General features: G+C 35.6%; 1 protein-coding gene across 1 annotated transcript in view; it reads left to right on the top strand.

The window, feature by feature from the left end:
- The first annotated feature begins 6414 nt into the window (after nucleotides 1-6414).
- Nucleotides 6415-27357, top strand: part of LOC143236996 (fringe glycosyltransferase-like) — a 38799-nt gene continuing 17856 nt past the window's right edge. The window contains exons 1-4 of the mRNA XM_076475776.1: nucleotides 6415-7023; nucleotides 17520-17568; nucleotides 19260-19302; nucleotides 19454-19513. Of these exons, the coding sequence (XP_076331891.1) occupies nucleotides 6541-7023; nucleotides 17520-17568; nucleotides 19260-19302; nucleotides 19454-19513 (635 nt within the window). The 5' untranslated portion in view covers nucleotides 6415-6540. The remainder of the gene's footprint in view (nucleotides 7024-17519; nucleotides 17569-19259; nucleotides 19303-19453; nucleotides 19514-27357) is intronic.

Below are 27357 nucleotides of genomic sequence, written 5' to 3'. Positions count from 1 at the left end.
ACGCGATATACGCAATAGAGTGTGAAAGGACACTTGGAGCATGGTTGCCAGATGATTTTCTTGGATTTTACCAAATAATTTTCTAAAATTTACCGAAAATTCTTGGATTTTACCAAGTTAAATAATAAAATGTATAACTAACCTTATTTTATTAAAACCTTGGTGTTTTTTCTTCTTCATTGGTATACAATTTAGTTTCCTTCATTTTTTTGCACAATTTTTCAGATGGTTGCCATTCTTTAAATGTGTTTCTAAAATATTTTTACCATATAATAAGGTAGTTAGTGTTTTCGCACTTAGACAGGAACGGTTTTTTACCTTTATATTGTTTACTAAAGAGAACAGTCTTACTGCTGCAGCCTATGAATAAGGCAATGATAGTAAGTTTATCATTAATTTGGAGATAATTGGAAAACAAAATTTGTCTCCACATTTTTCGTGAGAAATATAATACCGGTATTTCTCTGGTTCTGAAACTTCATTCACTTACAAAGGTAACTCTCGTTATTCTCTGTTGATATGTTCATACTCTTTTTTTTTCCTTAATAAAATTAGGAAATTTCATGGCCAGTGGGACAATTGAATGTGGCTGTCTTTGAGAAACATTTTCTGGATCTAAAGCTTCAAATAGCTGTAAATATGTAAACATACCAGATGATACAAACCATTTGTACATTTTCTTGGTTAGTTTGACACAAAAATTCAATGTCTTAAGCTGAAATTCTTCAAGTTCTTTGGTTTGGATTTTGGAAGAATATTCTGGAAAGATAATTTCAGTTCTTGCTTCACGATATATTTCACTTTCGGGAAGGTAAATTGAAGGATCGTTGATGTTAATTTTTGATATATCTGTATTTTTTAGTACTTGTCTTTTAATAAAATTACTAAGGATACCTTTCATACTACCGTTGATTGAGGCGCGTAGCCTATGGATTCTGAAACACTAAATTTATTTTATTTACATATGGCAGAATAAAAGTTAGAAATGCAAAGTACATTTGTACAATTGGATTCTGTAAACCTTCTGGTATTGTAGATGCTAAAGTCATCAAATCTTCTAATGTTGCTGAAGTAAAAAATAAGACAAGTGCTGGCCATTGATTCAATCGTCTTTCTACCACTTACTGAAGTGAAAACCATCAAGTACAGCTATGATGTCAGTCTGGGTAAATTCCTAAAATCCTGCATATTCATATAATCTCTTTGGGCTGTTTTACAAATATGAATAAATATTTCTGGTCAGCTCATCTAAGTAAGTTGGAAGTTCAGAACGTGCATAGGATGCACATAAACACATGCAATGGCGTACAGAACCTTGTACAAAGAGATATGGCACCTTTTGCTTCAGAAGACTTTGAACACCGCTTTTTGACCCCATCATTACACTTGCATAGCCTATCAAATTTTTAAATGGGATTCCATATTTTTTAAAAAACATTTACTATAGAATTGTAAATGTCTTGAGCAGTACAGCAATTAATTTCCAAAAGAGTTAAAAACTTGTTAAATGTTTTTTGAATGTGGCTATCATAAAATCTAGCTATCATAACAAGTTGTTTTTTGTACATACATCTGTACTTTTGTCAATAATTAATGAAAATTTAATATTTTTTAATCGTGCTATAATCATTTCTAAGTATTCTTCACCAGTGACATTACGATAAGTAGCTGTTCCTTTTGTTCTTGTACCTTTAATTCTCTTTGCAATTTTAGAATCAGGGCATGCATTAGATGGAAAGTCTGGAAGGTGATCTAGTATTGAAATGGGGAGTTTGTGTTTTGCCACAAACGCACACATTTTAAGTTCAGTGGAAGCCACTTCAGACATGCTACATGAGGAAATAGAAGGCCGTACGAAATCAGTTACTTTAGAAGTCTGGGCACTTACTTTAATATTTTTTAATGTTTTTCACTGTCAAGATGTTTCTCAAGTATGATAACACTCCCAGATAAGTCAAAACTGCATATTTTACAAAATGGCTTATTTACGTTTTTTCGATCTTCGACTGACACAACTAAACTTAGGGTCATTGAGCCATTTTTTTGGCAACTGACATTTCTGTTCGTAACTAAGCCTATGTAGGCTTACGTTCTTGCACGGACTTTCTACTAAATCACTATCCTTATCATTCCTTTTCTCAGCCATTATGATCTGTGGGTTAGATTAAATGTAAATTAAATAAAATTGTAACAATCAAACAAACCACAAATTTAAAATTAAAGAATGCATTACACCGTAAACTAATACTTACGACTCGCATCTCACGAAATCATAACAATAGCAAAAGTATATGAAAACAAGACTAAAAGAGTCACTGATGGATTATCATTGTCTGAAATTATCGTACACCTGCATTTCGGCATAGCCAGGTGGATAAGGCACTCGAGTCGTAAGTTGAGGGGTGCGGGTTCGAATCCTCGCCATGCCAAACATGCTCGCCATTTCAGCCGTGGGGGCGTTATAATGTGACGGTCAATTCCACTATTCGTGGGTAAAAGAGTAGTTCAAGAGTTGGCGGTGGGTGGTGGTGACTAGCTGCCTTTCCTTTAGTCTTACACTGCAAAATTATAGACGGCTAGCGTAGATAGCCATTGTGTAGCTTTGCGTGAAATTCAAAACAAACCAAACCCATCTTGCGCCTGCTCAATAAACCCTCATAAAGCAAACATTTAAACATAAAACTCGTCCTTATAAAGCATTATCACAAGGTCAAATTTCACGTAAAGGAGACAATAAATTTGAAAATCTTTTATTGACCGCGCAACAGGTAAATTAGCAAAATTTACCAAACAGAGCCAAATTTACGAAATTTGATAAAAAATTACCAAATTCGGCAACTTTTCTTTGAAGTATTCAATAATTTACGCGTTATAACTACAAATTGCCAAAAACCAAAAGTATGTTTTTAATTTCTACGTTAGCAAGTACAAATCTGTTGAAAGAAACTGTCATTAACTATTATAAGTTCAAATAATAAGTTCGGGAATTTGATTGTAACGTTTTTACACCCAAAACTTTCATCACATGCCCTAAGTATTAACATTCAGAACTCACTGAATTACTTATGTCTTGTTCGTTGTTAAGTGTTAAACTATTTAACAGACCATCTGTGTTGTGCCAATCAAAGCAATAGAACTCCGTATCTTAGCTTCACAAGCCCTTAAGCTTGTCACTGAGTTAACAAAGGAATGTGTTTTAGACATTTATAATAAAACATCTAATATTATCTTTCAAGAATGTTTCGTATATCTTTCCAGTTAAGAGAGTAGCTCCTTACATAATTGATGGGATGATATATATTTTTTAAATACCACATTCTATTTTAACAGCAGCAACAACAACAAAATAAATAAAACAAGGAAAAGCGAACGCTGAATCACGTTTTTTGTTTTCAGAAATATAAATCCATTGTTACTAAATCGTGCGTAATATATCCAGTTATAGGTATGTGCTTTTAAAATTTATGGACGGTTGACAGGAAAGTCTAGTCTTATGAGTGAGAGAATGTGTGTAAAGTTAAAGTTTTATTAAAGTCCAGTTAGGGTCGTGAGAACAACGTTTCTTCTTTATAGTAATTCTAGTTATGTGAACAAATATACATGTTAAATATACTTGGTCTTTGTCTTTTTTTTTTTCTCTCTCTTAATTACTAACAGATAATTTCTCTGTACCTACCACGACCGTCCGAAGCTCACTGCTAAGTTTTGGTCTAGTAGTGCTAACATTCCTGGTTCGATCCTTGACTGTAGAAACCGTACAGATAGCCACTGTGCATCTTTTTGCTTTAAAATCAATGCAACTCTTTGATGGAGACCTTTTAAGATGAATTGAAATTAACAGTTTGTTGACAGAAGTAAACAGTTTTTAACTAGTAACGAGGAACAGAAAGAGACAGTTTATTAGCAAATATATTTTAACTATTTTTTCTTCTTCTTATGGTAATATGAGTAAAGTGGATAAAGTATAATTATGGTTCCATAAATGTGTAATGTTTGTGCCATAACATAAAGTTCAAAACTGTCAACAATGAATGGTTAATTAGAAATTCAACTGATTTTTATACAAAGAAACTCAATTTAAATTTAAATTACCACAACACTTTGACCTTAGGAATGTTATCTAGTAATCGTTTTATTGTTGTTTTAATTCAAATTGTTCCAAACAGTTCTATTGTAAATCCGTCTTACTTAATTTTTCAGCTCCGTCATTTAAGTGTCATCTAGTGGTAGCTGTTTCAACTATAATTTAAACCTTTGCAATTTGAATCATAAATATAATTATATAACATTTTTAATGATTTAGATTAGATTATTTGTCTTCTGTGTCTTGCTGGTGATTCGAACAGACTTTAATACTATCGGATTTACAAAAAATCTACATATTAAAAACCGTGTTTGTTACTTTATTGTAATATAAATTTCAGGATAATGAGAATAAGCTAATATTTATGTAGAAAAGTTAAATACCATATGGATTGACGGTAATATGAACGCTACTTTGGTTATTGTGGGGTTCTATATCCAATCTTACTATCTTAAGATTTACTGGATCAATGTTTACTCAAATTTGCATTCAATTAGATAACGCACTGAAGAAATTTAGAGTAAAATATTGAATAATTTGGGGTGAAAGCCAATTAGCTATTTTTCTAACTCGTATACTTCTCAACAGATGGCAATACAGTACATTGTTATACAATTCCGTCAGTTTAACTTATTTATGATCATAACCTGTTGCTTTTTGCTTGTTTGACTCGACAAAAATAATAAAGTAAGGAGCTACGTGATAGATTACCTGTGCTGTAACCACCACAGGTATTGAAAACCAGTTTTTAGTCTCATAAATATTCAGACTTCCTGCTGAATCTCTGGAGGCATAATCTTTGGCTTTTTTTCTTTGTAATTGTTAATGTGCCACTTGCACTGTGTCCACCACGGGTATCTAAACCCGGTTTTTAACGGGACGCCATGGAGGCCCGATTTTATGTTTGCTGTTTTATTATTGTAATTGGTAAGCACAAAGCTGCACAAAACCATGAAAAGTTACCACAGGTATCAAAACCTGATATTTAGGGTTATAAACCTTCTGAGGCCTGTCATGGCCAGGTGGATTAAGGCGTTCGACTCGTAGTCTGAGGGTTGCGGGTTCGAATCCTCGTCACACCAAACATACTTGCCTTTTCATCCGTGTTGGCGTTATAATGTGACGGTCAATCTCACTGCTCCTTGGTAAAAGAATAGCCCAAGAGTTGACGGTGTGGGGAGATGACTAGCTGCCTTCCCTCTAGTCTTACACTGCTAAATTAGGGACGGGTAGCGCAAACAGCCCTCTTGTAACTTTGCTTGAAATTCGAAAACAAATATAAACCTGTCTTACCGATTATCCACGGGTGTGGGGGATCGTAAAATCTCATTTATTTATTTACTTATTATCCAAATACTTTCTTTAAAAGTTCATTAAATTAAATTAATACATTTCCGGAGTAAGTTTTGTTTTGTTTTGTTTATAAAATATCTACATTAATACAGGCTTTAATATTATTTGTTCCATACGTAGTGTCTTTAGTTTATTTATTTTTATTTTATGACACAGGTAGAGTTCCAACTGTAGGCAGCAGTGCCATTCACTAGAATAGCTTTCAACGCCCCATAGCTACTTTTAAATACATCTCAATCTTAGCTAACAAAAAACTCTTGTTGTTTGGCCAAGCCAAGCAAACACTTTTTTGATGAAGGAATGTAAAACAAGCCAAGCTATTGTTTAAAGGTTCACAAGTAAACAGGATCCTCTTATGTGGTTTATATAACTATCCTAATTGTATTCTGAAGTGAAATATTTCATCTCGCCTCTTATCCGAAGAAACTGGCTTGTTATCTGCATAAATATTACAAAACTGCGTTGTTTCTGTGTATCGGAGTAACAGAGATAGACATATTTACAGGATTAGAAAGATATAATCTCTGTTTAATTAAACAATTTTCTTTTTTTCGTTTAATAGCGTACGATATACACGCGCGAGGGGTGTCGTGTGTTTTCTGGATAGGTAATCAAGCTTTAAAACACAACAACACACAATGTTCTGAAAACATTTTTCTTTTAACAGCGTTTAGGATTTGTTGTTCTTAATAACTGAGGAAATTGGTGGCTGTTAAGAACGAAAGATGTTCATTCTGTATAGTACACGTAGCAAATTAGCTGATTTTGTATTAAAAACTGCGCGCGCATGTTAAGTAGTCACGCATGTTAGCTCTGTCGTTCCAAGTGTCTATTTCAAAAAGTAATGGTAATTGACACGATTACGTGCCCGCAAAAAGTTGCTCCATTGTTACGACGTTGTTGGTGGTTTATTCTAAAAGACTCTTTCGAAACTAATTCCATTTAACTAGTGCCGCCATCTTTTGGTAGTCAGGTTTACTGGCACTCAGCTGATGTTAAGAGGACTCCGCCACGTGTGAACAAGTTTAGTAACAGCGACTGTACTAAAACAGGCACACTTCTTGCATTCCGTCAGTGTCACTATACCAACCCACCCGGACGTCATGCGTCTCACTCCGAGGAGAATGTTAAATGGCACTGCCGCTGTGACAGTATTGGTGTGTTATACTGTAATTATTATCTTATGGCAGGGTCAACGTCGACAGTTTTCCGAAACAAGAAGAAATATTCTTCTAGCTTCAAACTTATCTCCTACCGCTGAGACGGAACGTTCCCCTGTTTATTCGTGGGAAGTGAGTAACGTGATGAAAGATCGCGCGTCGCGTTCAGTTCTTAACACTGACCGTGTGTATGTTCGTTCCGATCGCGTTCTTCACAAGCTGGAACAAGTACAAGGTACAGATCACAAAACTGGACTCAAGCGGGGTTCAAGACCGAGAACTCTTGGTGGGGAATTAGAACCAACAAAAACAGGGGTGAAGACTGAAACGGAAGACATATTCATCGGGATAAAAACTACTAAAAGTTTTCATCGTTCAAGAATGGACGTGATCTTAAAGACTTGGTTCGTATTAGCGAAATATCAGGTAAATAAATATTGAAAGTGTCCGAAAATTATGTTAGCAACTTTATTAACATTTGTTTCTGAAACTGTTGACTCTCCTGTTTGATCGCCGTTGTGATAGCAAGGTATTCCATAATCCACATTTAAATGTTAGTCTAATGTAGTTCTAATTACCACTGTAGCTGGCATTTTAAGTCCTTACATAACACTTGTGTTTAACTCATGTGTACTAGTTTTGTAAGTCTTCATGAAGCTGTGACTCATGTTGACTGGTTTTGTAAGACTCTCGTGTAACACTTGTGTATAATTCATGTTGACTAGTTTTGGAAGTCTTTAGGTAACGCCTGTCTGTAATTCATGTTGACTAGTTTTGCAAGTTCTTACGTAATTTTTATTAAATAAATAGTTGACGATTCCAGTTGGTCCAACCGTACTTCAAAAGTAGTTTTTTTTTAAATAACTTAAACACGCTTGTGGTACATACGATTGAAGCTTTCCCTGCCTTTTGTATATATTCCTTTAATCAGTCATTATACAGAACACCGTGTTAAGGACTATTTAATATATATAACTAGTTGTTTTAAGACATTCACATGTAAGTGTTGTCTGGTCGAACAGACACAAGATACAAAGCTAGAAGCCGAGTTTCGATACCTCCACGATAACCCTTTGCGTAGCTTTGTGTTTAACTTAAAGGTTCCATAAACGTGGGTTTCATTTGTGTTTTTTTTAATTTCGTTGAAATTTTCCGTAACAACAAATAATAACATCTTACTTAAAGGTAGGAAATAAATATTTTTTCTCCATAGATCGTGGCTGTGAATATCCAAACTTGTTTCCTTCATCTGTTTCATCTTTTACACACCAGAGGGTTTAAGTTGGCTAATTTGTCCTCAATTTTGAGATGATTTGAGACAAAGGTTGGTGTTTTTAACATATTCGTTATAAAGAATCAACCAAACATTTGCTGAAATATCCATCAGCAACATATCCTGTATCCTATATCTCGCTCAGACCGCTCATGACAGATGAACGAGCGGACAAAAGAGAAAATCCTTTTTAACAACTTTCTTTATGAGATGAAATATTTATCGGTTTTATCACCATTACTTTTGTAAACCAGTACTGAACGTGCAGTTTGCCAGGTTGAACGTTTTTTGACGTTTTTCTAGTTCTGTCCGTGATCCAATACTATCCAGAATGGCAATTATAATATAACCCACCCATCCACTTCAGAGTGGAACTTTTACTGTTGCACTTCGAAGTCTCTACCCACTCGAACAAATATGTTATCAACAGTTGCACAATCACCACTATTTGTTGTCATATCTCAAAAACAATATGATCACAATGTAAGTTAATCAGTAAGTCACGAGGTAACCACAGTCATGGTAGAACAAATGTATCAGAATAACGTTGTTTATCGTTCTGTAGGTGGCGTGATGCACCGAAATTTTATCGTTTTTTGTTTTTTAATTTGGAAAGAACATGTAACTCGAATCGTAAAGATGTGTCCAAATCGGGGAATTAAAATTTCTAAGATGGGGATATCTCCCGTATTTAATGGCTATGGAAAACATTGAAATACGGATCAACATGGACACCAGCACCATCTAGAAAGAGACCTGCAACAAGTCATATCACAGCCGTGGTGAGCAAAGTGAGGCGTTTTGTAACAGGTGATAATTCGCCATCACAAAGTAGTTCAATGATAAAAGTTGTTCAAAACAAATTTTAGTTTAGAAAAGCGACACGTTTCCTCGACATGTCTGTTCAACTATCTTATGCTTTAAAGCAAATGGAGAATGAAACAAACACCAACGCAATTCCAAGCAAAGACATACCGGTCAAGTTGCCGGACGCAGCTCTCCCTATCGATACCTTTGGGGTTGGACTGTGGAAACAGGCGTTGGGAAACCGTCGCATTTGTGTAGTAGATAGATTATGGAAAACGTGCACAGAGAAGTCGCGTTCTTTGACAACGACAGCTCACGAAGGAGCCTTTTACAATGGAATATACACTGCAGGGCTATTGTCAAGATGCACGGTTGTAAAAAGGAACATTACTGGACATAGAATGAAATGACCTATAAAATATCGATAGGTTCGATTTAATATTATGTAAACAAACTCTCTAGTGGTTTCAAAATGTAGAATTCCTTTCTACAGGGGCGACTAAAAACTTAAAATGTGCAAAGTATTAAATATGGAATTCATATAAACATTTATTTTGACGTGTGCTTAAATATATTAAATTCTATACATAAAGTTCTCAGCTAAACGAATGAGTCGTTTTCATCCTATATTTCGTCAAAAGTTATATGAAGATGTTTTGTGTTGAATTTCACGCAAAGCTACATGAGGGCTATCTGCGCTAGTCATTTCTAATTTAGCAGTGCAAGACTAGAGAGAAGGCAGCTAGTAATCACCACCCACCACCAACTCTTGAGCTACTCTTTTACCAACGAATAATGGGATTGATCGTCACATTATAACGTCCCCACGGCTGAAAGGGCGAGCATGTTTGGTGCGACGGGGATTCGAACCCGTGATCGTCAGATTACAAATCGAGTGCCTTATCCACCTGGCCATGCCGGCCTTGTGTGTATTTTCTTATAGCAAAGCCACATTGGGCTATCTGCTGAGTCCACCGAGGGGAATCTAACCCCTGATTTTAGCGTTGTAAATCTGTAGACTTACTATTACATGAAGATAACTATCGTGAAAAACTTTTGTTGTTATTATTAACGTTTGAAAGAATTAAAGGCACGTTTGGCACGTAAGTAATCACTTTTTTTTGGTAAAACAAAAAGTAAGGAAGGTTACACTTGTGTCTTATGTTGCAATTCTTTATGAAATTAGGCTTATTTAGAATTAAGCACAAAGCTACGCAGTGGACTATTTGCTCTCTCCCCATCACGGATATCGAAACTCGGATTCTAGAGGTGTGAGTCCGCACATGTACCGCTGTGCCACTGGGGAAGTCACGAAATTAGGGCATCGAAAAACTGTTAATTTTATCGAGTCCATGTTTTGATCAGGGTTTCCTGCAGCTATTAAACCACAGATGAGAGTGTTCTTAAACGTAATGCTAACCAATAGCTGAAGCAAACAATGCAAGCTTAGGAGTTCCGCCATTTTGAGATTCAGTGTGGTCGTTTAGACGCGTACGAACGATATATACACATTCAGTGCTGGAAACACCAGCTCCAGTTAAAACAGAAAATACGAAAGGCTAGCACAACCAAAAGATTCTATATGAAGTGGTTTTAGCATTCCAAGTGGACACGCATGACTTGGTTTCGTGTGAGAGTTGGCAAAATTTAATTTCGCCCGGTGAAAATGACGCCTCCTTCAATATTGCCCGTGCTGTAAATTACAAGGTACGGCGAACTGATTACCGTAACGTTAACATAAAATGAGAGCTTGTAGTCACATTTTAATTTAAAAGTGTGAAAAAAGTCACCGTGGTTGTCCGAAGTATGTGAACAGTGCATTTCCACTGACGTTTTAAGAAAGATTTCCGTTTTTCTTCCCGTTAGTTCACGTGCATCACCAGTACAACCGCGAACCTGCTCTAGCACGTGCCGCTCAGACGCATTCGGTTGCCTTGGGACACCAGCAAGTGCACAATTCTCGTCTTCACGCGCCACTTGAAATGAAAATTTTATTTCTTTTAGTTCCAGGCATTTTATACTGGAGGTCATATGAAAACAATTAATGGGAATAGTTTAATACAAAATGCATAATAAAGACTGGTATATTTCCTGTAACTTCGGCGTAAAATATAGGTCAGTTGATTTCATGAGTTTTATTATATGTTTTTGTTTTGTTTTATTCAGTCAACGAGTAGAATCATGCCAACAGATTTTTCTGTCAAATAACATGCGCGCAATTCTTCACATTATCAAGACGTAAGAAGAGAGAGATTTGTCTTGTATTGACACATCAGTAGGTCGACCGACTTATGCTGCTAGAAACCGGGGTTTCGATACTCGTTGTGGGCAGAACAGAGATAGCCTTGTGTGTAGTTTTGTGCTTAATAACAAAAGATAAATTGAAACTATCAACCAGGTGTTACGTTTATTGGCAGAATTATTTTACAAAAGCTGCATCTCTATTGCTACTCTGGTACATGTAAGTCAGAATTTGAAAACAAAAATTATAAGTTTAATAAATTAACCTTATACGCTACATAAAATCTTAACATAAAATAAAAATATGTGGTCTTTGAGGGGCAAAACGGGGCTAGAAATCCAGGAATTGGAGATCCTCTTCAGATAAAACTGGAAGCACGATTAATATCTGCACATTGAATCTTTAAAGAAGATATTTATTTATTTGGTTGTATTTGATCGACTTCAGAGTTTACAAAACACTACGTTATAAGTGTATGTAAAATACAGGGTGGCCCGTAAGTCCCTACTCATCCATATGTTATTATGTTATATTCAATTACACACGTATTATAAACTTGTTTCTTTTTTATCAGAGAAATATGGCCGATGTAAGCCCATTTACACTTGAAGAGCGTATTGTGCATAATATTATGCAGCGAGAATGAGGGAAAGCACACAGATACACTGGATACATAAGATATATGGATGGGTAGGAACTTACGGACCACCCTGTAATAAGGCACTGAGTATGTTTGCCCTATCAGCCACAAGCTGTTATAATGTGCGATCAATTGCAGTATTCGTTAGTAAATAATAGGTCAAGAATTGGTGGCGATTGTTGTCTGACAAAATTGTCTTCCATTCACTTTGTTACCAGTGCTTAGTTTATTTACTGTTAGTGTTTAATTTGTTACATTAATTTGCTGGCGGTGATTAGCTTGCTTAGTTAGTTTCATGAAAGCGCTTGTTATGTTAGATTGCTACTATTGCTTTATAATCTAGATTCTATTCCAACTGAAATTTTTAATCAGGGTTTTTAATTTATAGCACATGGAGTTTTATATGTTTTCAAAAAACACTCAAAATACGCCCATACGTGATTCCAAAACATCCCAAATTAGCACTGTCTTGAAAAAATATTGTGAGGAGGGGTGTTTTTTTGAATCTCATACAAATGCGACATTTCGACTAAAAGGAAGGGTGAAAAGTTGGGAACCTTGGCTGGGGTTAGCAGGTAGCCATAGAATCCATTCACCAAGAAATTGTATTGTAATTCACAGACATCATTGTGTATTGTATAAAACCACATTACAATGCATTCCGCTGCAGTTTAGGGCAAAGAAGAAATAAATTATGGCCGCGCACTTTAAATGCAATGTTAAGCCTACTGAGCAAGAAAACGTACGTTAGGTAAGGGAGGAAGGTGGATATTGAGGGGTGGATTTCACAGTTTGGTAGCTGCAACGTGATTATTGTCATGTGAAGTCAGAGAGAGAGAGAGAGATTCGAACAAAGACTGCTCGTGGAAGGATCAGCTGGGGTCGTAGGTTTTATATGCCGTGGGAACTACCACCTGGAATCACCTTTTGTAAGCTTGCTTTGAGTTTGCTCCCTTTCTCGCTTATGTTTGGTGTGAAACACTCTGTTCGGTCTACCTTCTGTCGAACGTTTGTTTTCCACTTGCTCGCTTTCCAGTTCGGATATATTTCTTTGCTGTATATTTGTGTTTATTTAAAATGAAATATACAACGCCACGCATTAATTTATTATTAATTGATCTACAGATATAAATTAATTAAAATTATTCTTCTTCTTGTAAAGAAAATAAAAAATAAAAAATGTTTCTTCCAAGAAGCCCCTCCCCCCCCCAGTGGCTCAGGGGCATGTCTGCGGACTTACAGCGCTAAAAACCGGGTTTCGATACCCGTGGTGGGCAGAGCACAGATAGCTGTGTAGCTTTGTGCTTAATTCAAAACAACAACAACTCCCAGGAAGTTTTACGAACACTTTATGGTTTGTTTTGTTTTGAATTTCGCGTAAAGCTACTCGAGGGTTATCTGCGATAGCCGTCCCTAATTCAGCAGTGTGAGACTAGAGGGAAGTCAACTAGTCATCACCTCTCACCGCCAACTCTTGGGCTACTTTTTTACCGACGAATAGTGGGATTGATCGTAATTTTATAATGCCCCCACGACTGAAACGGCGAGCATGTTCGGTGTGACGGGGATTCGATCTCGCAACCCTCAGATTCCGAGTCGAGTGCCTTAACCACGAGGCCATGCCAGGGCCAACACTTTGAGAAAAAGGTACTTTGTCTAGGTTTTTATGGATCTTAAATAAATTGCTAACAACTACCTTATATGAACCCCGAAGATTATCGTATTCAAGAAACTTCCCACAGAAACGTCCCTCGCTAGTACAGCGGTAAGTATACAGATTTACAAGGCTAAAATCAGGGATTCGATTCCCATCGGTGGACTCAGCAGATAGCTCGATGTGGCTTTGCTATAGCAAAACATACACTCCATAGAAATAAGATTAAAATATAAACCCAAGTGATGAATTAGATTATGGAATCATTCCATCTCTAAATGCTGTACATGTTTTTGCCTCAGCTGCGGTAGGCAAGAGAACTGATTCTCGAAAGAGTTATAGAAGGAGAGAGAAGACAGACTTAGTTCCTGGAACTGACAGGTTATTTTAGCTTTTCTGCGAGCTAATCTTTTTAACATGCGCGAAAGTATCTGTTAAACCTAAACCCCTACATACCCCCTTCTGAAAAACGTGATGAAATTGGGATTAAAAAATAAAATGAAAAAACCTTCACGGGTATTTTAAGCAACGTAAGACCCCGAATAGGGTGAGAAATACCCCAAAAGTGAATTTGATAAACAAGTATTAGGTGTTAGAGGATTTTAAATATCGCCACAGATTTGCTACCTGTCAACTGGTTAAAGAATAAATTTGTCTATGTGAACGATAATTAAAGTCGAGCAGTAAGTGTTTATTTACGATTCAATTTCACCTTTAAGAAATATATTCTTAGTTTGAATAAGATTCTCAACAGTGTCGACCCTGACTGATATCCCGCTCTACGCGCATGTAGCTTGTTAACGCTTACATTTGCGGTTCGTTCTTCGTGACGAGCACGCAGTTGGTAGCCCATGTGCATTTTTACACTTATAAAAACGTATTCCATGAATTTGTTCCAAAATATACTTATAACTGTCTCTAATATGCGTCCAGCATCAGATGTGACTAATATCAAGATTTTCTTACAGAATTTACCGATACTTTCCCCTCATTTGTTTACAGCGTCAGGTGTGACTGGTAATAAGAATTCGTTTTGAAATACACCGATACTTTACCCTAATTTGTTTACAGCGTCAGGTGTAACTGGTATTAAAAATACATTTCGAAATACACCTATATTTTACCCTAATTTGTTTACAGCGTCAGGTGTAACTGGTATTAAAAATACATTTCGAAATACACCTATATTTTACCCTAATTTGTTTACAGCGTCAAGTGTAACTGGTATTAAAAATTCATTTCGAAATACACCTATATTTTACTATAATTTGTTTACAGCATCAGGTGTGACTGGTATTAAGAATTCATTTCGAAATACACCGGTACTTTATCCTAATTTCGAACGTACAATTTATGCTTTCAACAAAATCTTGTCAAACTTCCACATTTCTAGTGCGTCAAAAGATGCACACGTTCTAATCTCTCCACACCAACTCGGTGTTTTTGTTACTCTTCAAAGCCAAGCCAAAATGACATGAAGTAGATAACAAACGACAGAGTTGTATTCTAATAAACTCAAACTGAAAGAAAAACAAAGGAAGGTTATTAACATAAGAACCATCACTGTAGTTCTTAGGAAAGAGACTGGCAATACGTTCCACCACTAGATGGCAGTTTGGATGAGGTTATCTTACCCCGTCCAGTAGTCCCGCTGTGTAATGTTATATGCTACTTTATAGCATATGCCTGGCTTTTATAACAGAAACCAGACTTATGCAAATAGAATTAATCAGTTTCTCAGTGGTATAGAGTGTGTATTGAGAATTACAACGTGAGTTCCGAACGTTTAAACAGTACACCGTCATTCATAAGATTGAAGACCATTTTATTATATGTTTTATTACTCCTCAGAAAGTTTGTTTGTTTGGAATTAAGTACCTAGCACACAATGGGTTATCTGTGCTCTGCCCACTGCGGGTACCGAAACTCGGTTTTCAGCGTTATAAGTGAGCAGACATACTGCTGTGCCACTGGGGTGCTCCTAAGGAAGAAAGGCCATTTTCACACATGTTATGTCATTCCCCAAAAGGAAACTTATTTCTGTAAGTGCTTTGTTACTCTTAAGGAAGAAAGGCCATTTTATTAAATGTTTTATTACTCATAAGAAGGAAAGGACATTTTTATCAAATATTTTGTTACTCATAACAAAGAAGGGTCATTTTATCAAATGTTGTGGTACTGATAAGAAGGATGGTCATTTTATCAATTGTTGTGGTACTGATAAGAAGGATGGTCATTTTATTAAATCTTTTGTCACTAGCAAGAAAGAGGGCCGTTTCATCAAACGTTTCGTAAAACAACAAGAAAGGAAGTTTGAACACAAACCAATAATTGATCCCTCTGTCAAGCCTGATCGATATTTTATAGATTTTTGATCGATTTAGGAAAAAAATGTAAACCCATATACAATTTTACACTGTAAATATTTTAATGACTTTGTTATAATTTCAAAGCAGAATATGTAATGCACAAACACGTACATACCTAAACATACACACAAACAAATATGAATATCATTTATACTGCTTAATGGTCGTACTGAAACACACTTATCTTACCAGAAAAGTCGTATTTGAGGGATAGTTTGAGATGGCGGCTTGGCATGGCCAGGTGGTTAAGGCACTCGAATTGTAATCTGAGGGTCGCGAGTTCGAATCCCTGTCACACCAAACATGCTCGTCCTTTTAGCCGTGCGGACGTTATAATGTGCGGTAAATCTCACTATTCGTTCGTAAAAAAGTACTCCAAGAGTTGGCGGTGGGTGGTGATGACTAGCTGCCTTCCCTCTTGTCTTACACTGCTAAATTAGGAAAGACTACGCAGATAGCATTCGAGTAGCTTTATGCGAAATTCAAATTAAACCACACCAAACTGAAGGTAACACATTCGACAGGCCAACCACCCCTGTTATAAATAATAAAGCTGTCTTAATTGAAGATGATTCCTACCCACCACACCTCAATTGATATTTGTTATCCTTGTTAAATACAAAAGAATAAAATACATCAATACTATCGGTTCCCTTATAATAAAATACACCAACACTGTCGGTTCCCTAATAATAAAATACATCAACACTATCGGTTCCCTAATAATAAAATACATTAACACTATCGGTTCCCTAATAATAAAATACATCAACACTATCGATTTCCTAATAATCTTAAACATCTCAATAAGATCCCTTTTATCTCCTGATTTTATTTTCAAGAGAAAACAGTTTCAGAAAATGAACTTTTTCTCGTATGACGACCGTTCCATCCTCGTTAACTCTAAACAATATAATACCATTACAGTAACTGATCGTAAAATACCGTTCCAGTAACAGTTACTAAGGTGTTGTTATAGTTAGTTATTAAGATATTTGTTTTACTAAGCCCATAGTTGTTAACATGATATTGAAGGTACATTTATTTAAACACTGCTAAAGTCAGTACTATTACAGACGTCACCGTTAGTAAGATACGTTTCTGTTAGAGCTACTAGGAGGATGTCACAGTTACTAAGATACGGTTTCTGTTAGAGCTACTAGGAGGATGTCACAGTTACCAAGATACGGTTTCTGTTAGAGCTACTAGGAGGATGTCACAGTTACTAAAATACGGTTTCTGTTAGAGCTACTAGGAGGATGTCACAGTTACTAAGATACGGTTTCTGTTATAGTTACTTAGAGGATGTTACAGTTACCAATATACTGTTACAGCTACAGTAGTAAGATACTATTATATTTACAATTAGTAAGATACGGTTTCTGTTACAGGTACTAAGATGCTTTTATATTTACAGTTGCTAAGATACTGTGATAATAATCTACATAAATATAATAGTACTGTCTATTGTATGTACATATAACTACTTCGCAGGGTGTGGATGGATCTTTGCCAAAATGGTTATTGAGGTTCATTGGGCACACAAATTTTCAGTTTTGCGTTTTATGTTTTGCAGTTTTTATGGGCGTTTTCTTTTTTTACAATTACATATAAGGTGAGCAACTTTTCATAACCTTTCATCAATCATGAATTTACATAACTTCCTTGATTACGAGAAACCCACTTGAAATAAAAATGTGTTCCAGAACAGCTGGAATGGGTATGAAGTATAGGCGCACAACATTCACGTGGCAGTACGTATAGGATGTACCACAATCCATCAGTACTTGGAATACCACTCAGTCATTATCCTTATACCAGTTAAATCATTAATGAAAACTCTTCGTTGAGTCATGAATAACTCGACATTTCTTTTCATACGTGCTCACCCTAAAATCCATGTTTTTGATGTCAGTGAACCGATTCTTGTTTTGTAGGTTTACTTCTTCACGGACGCTGACGACCCTGAATATCAGATTAAAACTGGTAAGTCCTGGTGCATGAAAGTATATTAAAAACAACACTTTCTGTAGAATATTAAATAATTTTAAAATATTCGATGCCGTTAATAAACATTTACAAATGCCTTCAACAAAATGTGTGTTAGTTAGTAATAAATTGACACTTGCAATTTGTGTATGTGTGCCTTATTTTCTCGTTTGATCTAATTACACTATGTAACACAAATTTTGTTCCTGGATAATGTATGATATTTCTTATTGCTTATGTTGTATAAGTACAGAAATGGCCGTTATTCCCTTCAAACTTTGTTTTTGTGACCTTGATAATGAAACTTAGAAATTAACCTATTTTCTAAGTAAAAACGGGCAAATTTGCACATTTTCGTTTACATAAGGTGTGAATAAAACAACATATGAATCAAGATTTACATGTGTTTATACTAAAGTTATGCAAAAATGTTTGGAAGTGAGTAGTTTTTTGAGATTTGCGACTGTAATGTAAATCACTTTCACGTATCAGTCCCTAAATATATAGACTCCAATCATGTTTTCGTTATACGTTCCTTAGTAGCGGCGTTCAAAGTCCAATATATCTTGGTGGAAGCGCGCGCCTTTCTCCTCTGAATATGCTCTAATGTTCTCCTTGAATTTATCAAGATGAGCGTCAAGGATATGGATTTTCAGGGACATTCTGCAGTCCATTTTGCCGTAGTTTCTCACCGGAACCTCAACCAGTTCCATATAATTTTCAGCCTTGTAATTGCCCTAGAAGCCCAGAACCACTGTGACAAAGTTGCTCCAAGCTTTTTTTCCTTTCCACTGACCTTCTTGGGGAATTTTGTGCACTCCAGGATCTTCTTTATTTGTGATCCAACGAAGACACCAGCTTTGACCTTTGCCTCAGACAGCTTAGGGAAGAAGTCTCGAAGGTACTTGGAAGCTGCAGACTTCTTATCAAGAGCTGTGACAAATTGTTTCATAAGACACAATTTTATGTGTAATGGTGAGAACAACACCTTCTGGAGGTCCACTAGTGGTTCACACTTGACATTGTGCCTCCCTACAGAGAACTCTGTCCGTTATGGCCGGTGCTTCCTGTTGTAGTGCGCTGTGGTGTATCTGCTATCTCAAAGACAAAGATAACAGGGAAACTTGGTAAAGCCTTCTTGGATAGGCCTATGTGTTCACTTAGGCAGCTAGAGCTAAACTGAAGTGGTGAGTGGTGAGCCCCTGTATATATATTACAATGGAAAGCTCTAGAAAATTCTAAATGGTTTTTGAAAATTCTCGTAAGTTCTACAACATTCTAGAAAATTCTTGAAAGTTCGAGAAAATTCTCTATCATGTACTCAGCAATGAATCTACCTGAAATATTGTGGAAAATGGGTAAATTTGGAAAATCCATTACTCAGGCACAAAAGCAAAGTTTGAAAAGAAAAATAGGTCTTTTCCATTTACTTTAGGCACAAGCAATTGGGAAATAACACTTTCTGCCCCGGAACAAGAAAAAGTAAAGATTGTTTTTACATAGTGCTATATATATATCTACCTGTCATAATATGTTTTTGTCTTTTTGAGTTATTGGTTGGAACGTTAGTTAATACCAGTATTTTTCTCTAATTATCCCTGCCTAACTATAATCATCACTAAGGTGTTTGTGAAACTGAACTAGTGGATTAATGGTGATAAATATTTGTTTTCTTTATGTTCCGCTAGGTGGCCATCTAATCAACACCAATTGTTCTTCTTCTCATAACAGGTTAGTCTTTAGTTGCATCTTCATATGTTTTCAGCGAATACTGAATAACAAGATTGTTGTAAATAAATTTTGTTTAATTACGCTTTTCTAAAAAATGTATAAAATCGAGCCATGTGTTTTTAACATGTTAATGTTTCTGTCTTTTTAACAGGAAAGCTCTTTGTTGTAAGATGTCCGTAGAATTGGACAGATTTTTGGAGAGTCAGAAAAAGTGAGTAAGAACAGATGTTAGAAAATTCTTGTTACTGTTTGTTTCCAATGTAGTTTATCAGAAAGGTGTCCTATGATATTAATATTCAAATATTTCTTTTCACAAGGACAATAAACGATGGGTTAAACTTAGGTGTTATTTTGCTTGGTTGTTTGAAATTAAGCGCAAAGTTACATAATGGGCTGTCTGTACTCTGCTTATGCCGCAGACATGCCGCTGTGTCACTTGGGAGTTATACACTACAGCTCTTTTACATGTTTCTTATGAATTTAATTTATGTTTACCATTTTCAAATCCGCTTACTGTGTCGTAGAGCTAAAGTTTACAGTGTTGGAGCCCTGCCAAACTTTTCCAGTAGTGTGACGTCATTATAAAGGTATAAATCTCATATTCAAAACCTAATTTCCATTTCTGTGGGTCCATTTTAAATATATTCAACACTAATTACACAAGCTTGCGATGGTTTTATTGTCTTGAAATCTTTATATGCTCTACAGTAATTCCTGTACGCTGAATCCGAAAATGACATCCATTTTTTTCATTGCGCACAGATTTTTCACGAAACGTCACAAATACTTTTGTAGTCATATTTTTATGCTTAAAGTGTTGACAACCACTGGCTATAGATTACTCTGGACCTGTTGCGACGTGAGAGTCTTATTGATCATTCTATAATCCACCAGAAACACGCCACTAGTATATAGATTGTTAACAGACCGCATTACTTGTTATTTCTGGATAATATTTGTTTGTGGGTGAACACTGACATTTTTTTTTTTCAATATTATATATTCATCGACATGGCAACAAACAAGAGTTTGTGTAAATGACCCAAGCATATTCTGTTATATTTGTGGTAAATGTTTTCTAATGAAACAGAGGCAAAACACTACAGAATTGCTCAAGAAAAGTGTATTAGGCGTAATTTGGTATTAAACTTGGAGACCAAGATAATTTTTTGTTTCTTTGTTTTGGAATTTCGCACAAAGCTACTCGAGGGCTATCTGTGCTAGCCGTCCCTAATTTAGCAGTGTAAGACAAAAGGGAAGGCAGCTAGTCATCACCACCCTCCGCCAACTCTTGGGCTACTCTTTTACCAACGAATAGTGGGATTGACCGTCATATTATAACGCCCACATGGCTGGGAGGGCGAGCATGTTTGGCGCGACGCGGATGCGAACCCGCGACCCTCAGAAGACGAGTCGCACGCCTTAACGCGCTTGGCCATGCCGGGCCGAGACCAAGATAAATCTGCTTGGCATGGCCAGGTGGTTAAGGCGGTCGATTCGTAATTCGAGAGTCGCAGGTTCGAATCCCCGTCACATCAAACATGCTCGCCCTTTCAGTCGTGGGGACGTTATAATATGACGGTCAATCCCACTATTCGTTGGTAAAAGAGTAGCCCAAGAGTTGGCGGAGGTGGTGATGACTAGTTGCCTTCCCTCTAGTCTCACACTGCTAAATTAGAGACGGCTAGCGCAGATAGCCCTGTGTAGTTTTGCGCGAAATTCGAAACAAACTAAACCAAGATAAATCATGTGCTACGCAGAAAGTTTGAACTGTTTATGCCGAAGAGTTGAGTCAATGGTCTAAAAGTAAGAAAACGTTTTTGTCTTATGGAAATCCAGTGGTCTGGTGTGAGCCTATAAACCATGGAAATGACTGATATTATCGCTTATGTAACGTGTAAGGTTACAACACTCGAAATAAAAACGATATTTCATATCCAAATCTTCAATCTGCTATAAGACCTGATGTACCTGTACCTACTCCATCAGACTCTTGATGTAGTTTCATCTGATTCTGTATCTAATGGCAATAGGAATGATGATAGGGATTGTTTTCAACCTGAAACGTCTGATGAACCAAACTTTTTCACTTGGAAAATGATGTATGGATTATATTTAAAGATACTATTGACAATTATTTAGAAAATAAGAAGTATTGTGAATAACATGCTCGATTAATTCAAAGAGTTGGATTCTAAAATGAGCATGAAACTTCATTTCTTATACTCATATATTGACTGTTTTACTGAAATTTCGGTGTCATCAGCGAAGAGCAAGGAGGAAGATGTCATTTAGACATTTAGAAGAGGTATCAGGAAGATAGAACATCACAATGATGGTGATTACTGTTGGTCATTGAAACGAGATGTTCCAGACGCAATACATAAAAGAAAGATTACAGTTGGTAGTTTTGAGACTAAAATACATAGATTTCACACAAAAATCAGCATGAATGAGGATGTATGTTCGTTTGACATCAGTGCTCTTCCCTTTTCTTCAGGTTTGTTTGTATTTTTGTTGACAAACATAATAATAACAATAATAAAATATTCACTGTGATAAACGAAATAACAATCTGATTTAAGTAAGATTTTTTAATACCCGATTTGTAACAAAAAGTGTTTTCGTGATATAAAAAGTGAATATTATTTTTGAAATCTGTGTTGCTGAATTATGCTATTTTAGGCTATTTACTTTAGGATCAAACTGAGTACTTGTATGGTGACGAAAGAAAACGTAATTTAATTACCTTTAAATGAAGCAGCAAGACAAAAATAAATAACTGGGTACATTATGAAAATTACTATCATTAAAATAAGTTTTAAAAACATGCATATGTTATTAATTTAATATATTCCTAAATGTACTGCAACATTGACAATGTTGGTTGTTATAATGCTATGTACACTTCCTATTCTGTCAATAAGTATAATAAAAAAAAAAAGACACCTTCGTTTTATATTATTATAAAGGTATACGTATTAAACATATTATAAAATGTATTTTATTATACGTTTTGATACCACATTCGTGTACCTTACTAACAACGTGAGTATGAAAAATGTTTTTACCATTTTAACACTCTGACATATGTTCTTGAGCCGGAACGGCCTAACGGTGCCTGACGCCATCTCCTGGGAGAAAGTGACAATGTGTGTATGCTAAGCTGGGAGAGCTCTACTACTGGACAAGGAAGACCTCAAGCAGCTAGTGTAATCTGACACACTGAAAAACTGGTTATGATGCACACATAATTTCTGGTGTGAACTGAATAACTTTATATACAAATTTGTAGTCGCTTCTCATTTTCACTTTCCTATGCCGGAGCGTTGTTTCGGCAGCATGTATAACCTGCCAAACGAAAACACATTGTTCTAAATGATATTTTCAATATTTTATTTAGATGTTTGCTAGAGGGATCTGCTAACATGATGTTTAAACTAAATTTAGAAAGTTTACAAAAATTGTCCTAGAATACCTAGAATGTTAATGATCGAAATATTTTGCAAAATACCTATCTACAAAGATACGTTATAAGTATGAAAATCAGTACATCATTTAATAAGCTTTTAGCTCGTTGAGTAATTGAGATGTATTCATATCAGTATCAGTTTTTACGTATATCCAGTGACTCGATCGATTGAACGCGAAGTTTTGTATATAACTTTATATTTATTCTGGTCTTAGTATAATTAACAAGTAAATTTTTGTTGAAAGGGAAAACGTTATTTCTGAACATCGGCCTACAATAATATACAAGTGATAGTTGTCTATAGCAAACTTAAAAGGAGAAAATACCAACTTTTTACGGTTACTGTGGACTGGACTTCGCCTGTTTGGACCAAATGATTTAAGAAATTCGCTTAACGATAGAGTACGTTACAACAATACTTTGTTCACAATGTGTAGTTCATATCAGTTTTGGTATGCGTGCATCGTTTGTGAAGTTTAAGGTTAATCAAAACTATCACAAATAACGTGTTTATTAATTGAAATAGTATATGGGCTCGTGCAGAACGGCTTATTGTTTACTGTGGCCTGTGGCTCAGTTCTAAATTTTCCTGGATCTGACATGGTTTGGCGATTAAGGCGTTTCACTCGAAATCTGAGGGTCGCAGGTTCGAATCCTTGTCACCAAATATGTTGCCCTTTCAGCCTTTGGGATGTTATAATGTTACAGTATATCCCATTATTCATTGGTAAAAAAGTAACGCAAATGTTGTTTTCTCTCTTATTTTTACTCATAGGCTTGATACTGATTTCAGTAAATTTAACTCCCCTCTTTCATATGATAAACTTTATTTATATTTTTTAGCTTTATCTACATTGCATGTTTCTTTTAATAGGCCTTTTAAAGTCACTTCATATTTTACACGACTTCAATCTTTTTTTCCAATTAATGTACCCACACCACGTAAAACAGTTACACTTCATCAATATCTTTACTTGGCACCTCGTATTCATAATTTTATTCCTTATAGTATAAGATCTTCTATTAATCGTGTTAATCAAAAGAAATACTTAAAACAATGGATCTTAAATACTGATGATAATATTCTGGGAACTTTATATTGATTTTGTAAGTTTTGATTTTACATTATTATGTGTTTAACCATCACAGGACGAGTTAACTCTTTGTTGATGGTTTTATATTGATATTTGATTTTTTGTGTCTAATTTATTGCTTAATAAATTTATTATTATTATATTATTATTATTATAGGTGGTGTTGACTAATTGCCTTCCCTCTAGCTTATCACTGCTGAATTAGCCCTCGCGTATCTATGGGCGAAATTCAGAATAATCTGTTGTTGTTTTGAATTAAGTACAAAGCTGCACAATGAGCTACTATGCTCTGCCCACCACAGGTATCGAAACCCGGAGTTTAGCGTTGTAAGTCCGCAGACATACCGCTGAGCCACTGGGGGGATCAAAATAATATAAATATCCCCAAATATTGGCATATACTTAAAAATAACGAAAAAATAATTGACATTAAAATGTATTAATATATTTCGTTTTTACGTATTTAACAACTCATTTTTCGTTTTGTAATGAACTGGGACATTGCCAATTTTTGATATTCACGAACACAACCTGCAAGCTGGCTTTACTGTAAACCGCATAAATAACGTATTTATAAAACAGCCTAAAGTTATATTATGCTAATACATGCAGCAGTTATATGATGTCAAGGGCACCAACACGCCCAAATTTTATTGTTAAGACCCTTAATGACTTAATAATTTCTTTACTCACTGAATGTCTTGTTCGGTCACCCCTCGAATAAGATCATGTAACAGAAGTTAAGTAGCCAATCATGAAACATACACGTTTCTAAAATTAACAGTAAAGTAAGCGGTTTCTACCAGATCAGTCAATTGTTATCGTAAATGCAAATTTGAAAATCCCCGTCTTTATTAATAAACATTTCACACACACAGGTGTGGGAACAGGCAGTAGTCTACATAAATTAAACACATGGGTATGCTTTGAATTACTGGTGATTATAATCATGTAATACAATACACCACGCTATCAGTAATCATAAGTTAGGGCGTCAGCTGGTGTCTACCTACATACGTTTGGAACGTAGAAGAGACCTGATTCCAAACATGAAGTCAATGTGCTCATTTGATATCTGAACATGTTTTGTTACCATTTTGCGTCCCAGTTTAATGAATCAGATCAAAAGTTCGTTCGTGTTTACAGGATTATTATTTTCAATAGCTGGGAAATTAAATCCGTTCGCATTTCATAAGGTTCTTTGAGATACCTTTGACCAACAGTTCTACTGTTACTAGTTTGTATTTCATCTGATAGTACGTGTGTGGATTTTTCTTAAAGCAAAGCAAAATCGGGTTATCTGCCGTGTCCACTGAATCGAACCCATGATTTTAGCGTTAGAAGTCTGTAGTTTTACCACCTTCCTAGCGTGGGACATGACTTTCTCTAATGAACCTACAAATTTTCTCAAAGTTTTGTCTAACAGTACCTTCTAAACCTTTAACACATTCTGGTGTCCCTGCCAGTTTAAACTGAACCTTTAGGTATTTTCGACATTTGGTATAAAAGGATCTCTTAAACCTACAAGTCTTTGTTTTTCGTTACGTCTGACAGTATCTCCAGTACATTCAGGTCTTTCCTATGTTTTGTTTGTCCGTTTAATAACAAATCTTGAACATTTCGTCTGAACGTATTTTCTAAACCTTCATTTTTATTTTCTATTTTACTTTCGTTTGTTACTTCCCATTGAATGCGTCTTCAAGATTTTTTTTTTACGTTTCGTCTAACAGTATCTACTAAATATTCGAGTTTTTTTTTATGTTTCGTTTCACAGTATCCATTGAACCTCCAAGTCCTTTTTACATTTCATTTGACAGTACCCTTTGAACTTTCGTCCTTTTTTTTACCTTTCGTCCGACAGTACTAAATGAACTTTAAAAATAAATATTTGAATTTTCATCTTACAGTATATGTTGAAGGATCAATATCTCATTTGAAGTTATATATATAAACCCTGGAATATGAGGGGATTTTTTTGAACGTGTTCTCAAATCATTCACTTAAAATTTAGAACTGTTTTCTTTTTCCCTCTTTGGCGTTTCGTCAATGAAATACAACGAACCTCTGAAATTTCAGCACTTCGTCCAACAAAATTCGTAGAAAGAAGGGCTCACGCGCATTATTAAAGAATGCGTGTAAATTGAACTTTGAAGCACTTTGAATCAGGTGGTGATGTTACGTGAAGCCTGCGTAATGTGGTTTCTTAGCGTTTGTTACGCATGGTTAGGTTTTTCTCATAATTTTGATACATGTGAGGGGTTCAAGTGTTTTTTTTAGCCTCTATTATTTTGGCAGCCTTATCAAGATTGGTAAATAAATAAACCTGTAAGACTAAAAGATCTGTTTCTTTAGCAGAGTGACAGAGACAGGGGTATGTTAGGGGTAACTATACAAAATGAAAGAGGATTAGCATTATTATTCGCATATGAACTGTAAGCAGTGATTTTATTCCTATTTTTAATGAAGGATATTGCAGATTGTGAGAACTTTGTGTTTATATGTATCCATCTCATTAGAATGTTCGCACACTTATATGTTTCCATGTTTTGGGGTACGAAATAAATTTTAAATGAGCGAGAAATTGCGTGTTTCGTTAGATTTTGTTTGTTTGTATTTTTGGAATTTCGCGCAAAGTTACGCGAAAACCATTTGCGCTAGCCGTCCTTAATTTATCAGTGTAAGATTAGAGGGAAGGCAGCTAGTCATCACCACCCACCGCCAACTCTTGAGCTACTCTTTTACTAAATAATAGTGGGATTAATCGCTACTTTATAACGCCTCACGGCTGAAAGTACAAATATGTTTGGTATAACGGGGATTCGAACTCGCGACCCTGAGATTACGAGTCGAGTGCACTAACCACCTGGCCATTCCGGACCGTTTCGTTAGATCATAAAAAAACTGCTGCCCGTGTCAACATTTTATTCAAGTGTGTTTTTTCACTTAATTTGTAGTTTGGGTGATTTTTTTAAAACTTTGGAATGGTTAAAAAACATTAAGTGTGTTACATCCCATTAATTAACTGTTACTACATAAAGAACTTATTATGTGTAAATCTAAAGAGTATCAAAACTAACTTTTTTATTTTTTAGCGCAAAGCTACACGATGTGCTATGTCCACCAAGGGGATTCGAAACCTCGATTTTTGCACTTTAAATCCGCAAACTAACCATTGATCCACCAGGAGACAACAAAATACTACTAATTATTAAGGGTTAAACGGAGAGGGGTAGCTAGACTAGCTCATGCTTGTTCCTTTTAAGAGTTAAAACAAAGTACTCTAATAAAGTAATGTTGTTGTCTTTCGTAATGCTATAGGGGCGCCTGAACCTAACAAGCACACATTCATTGTTAACGATACAAATGTATGGAACATAAGAGGAAAGGCTACCGACTTCACTACGGCCGAAAGCTGTAAACGTTTCGATTCAAAAGAACATCAGAACTTTAATATTTCAACCAGAAATTATTTTTGTAATTCCAGTTAAC

Source organism: Tachypleus tridentatus, chromosome 13 (assembly GCF_004210375.1).
Source record: "Tachypleus tridentatus isolate NWPU-2018 chromosome 13, ASM421037v1, whole genome shotgun sequence".
NCBI lineage: Eukaryota > Metazoa > Arthropoda > Merostomata > Xiphosura > Limulidae > Tachypleus > Tachypleus tridentatus.
The sequence above is the reverse complement of the archived record's forward strand: the minus strand, read 5'-3'. Positions and strand labels throughout refer to the sequence as shown.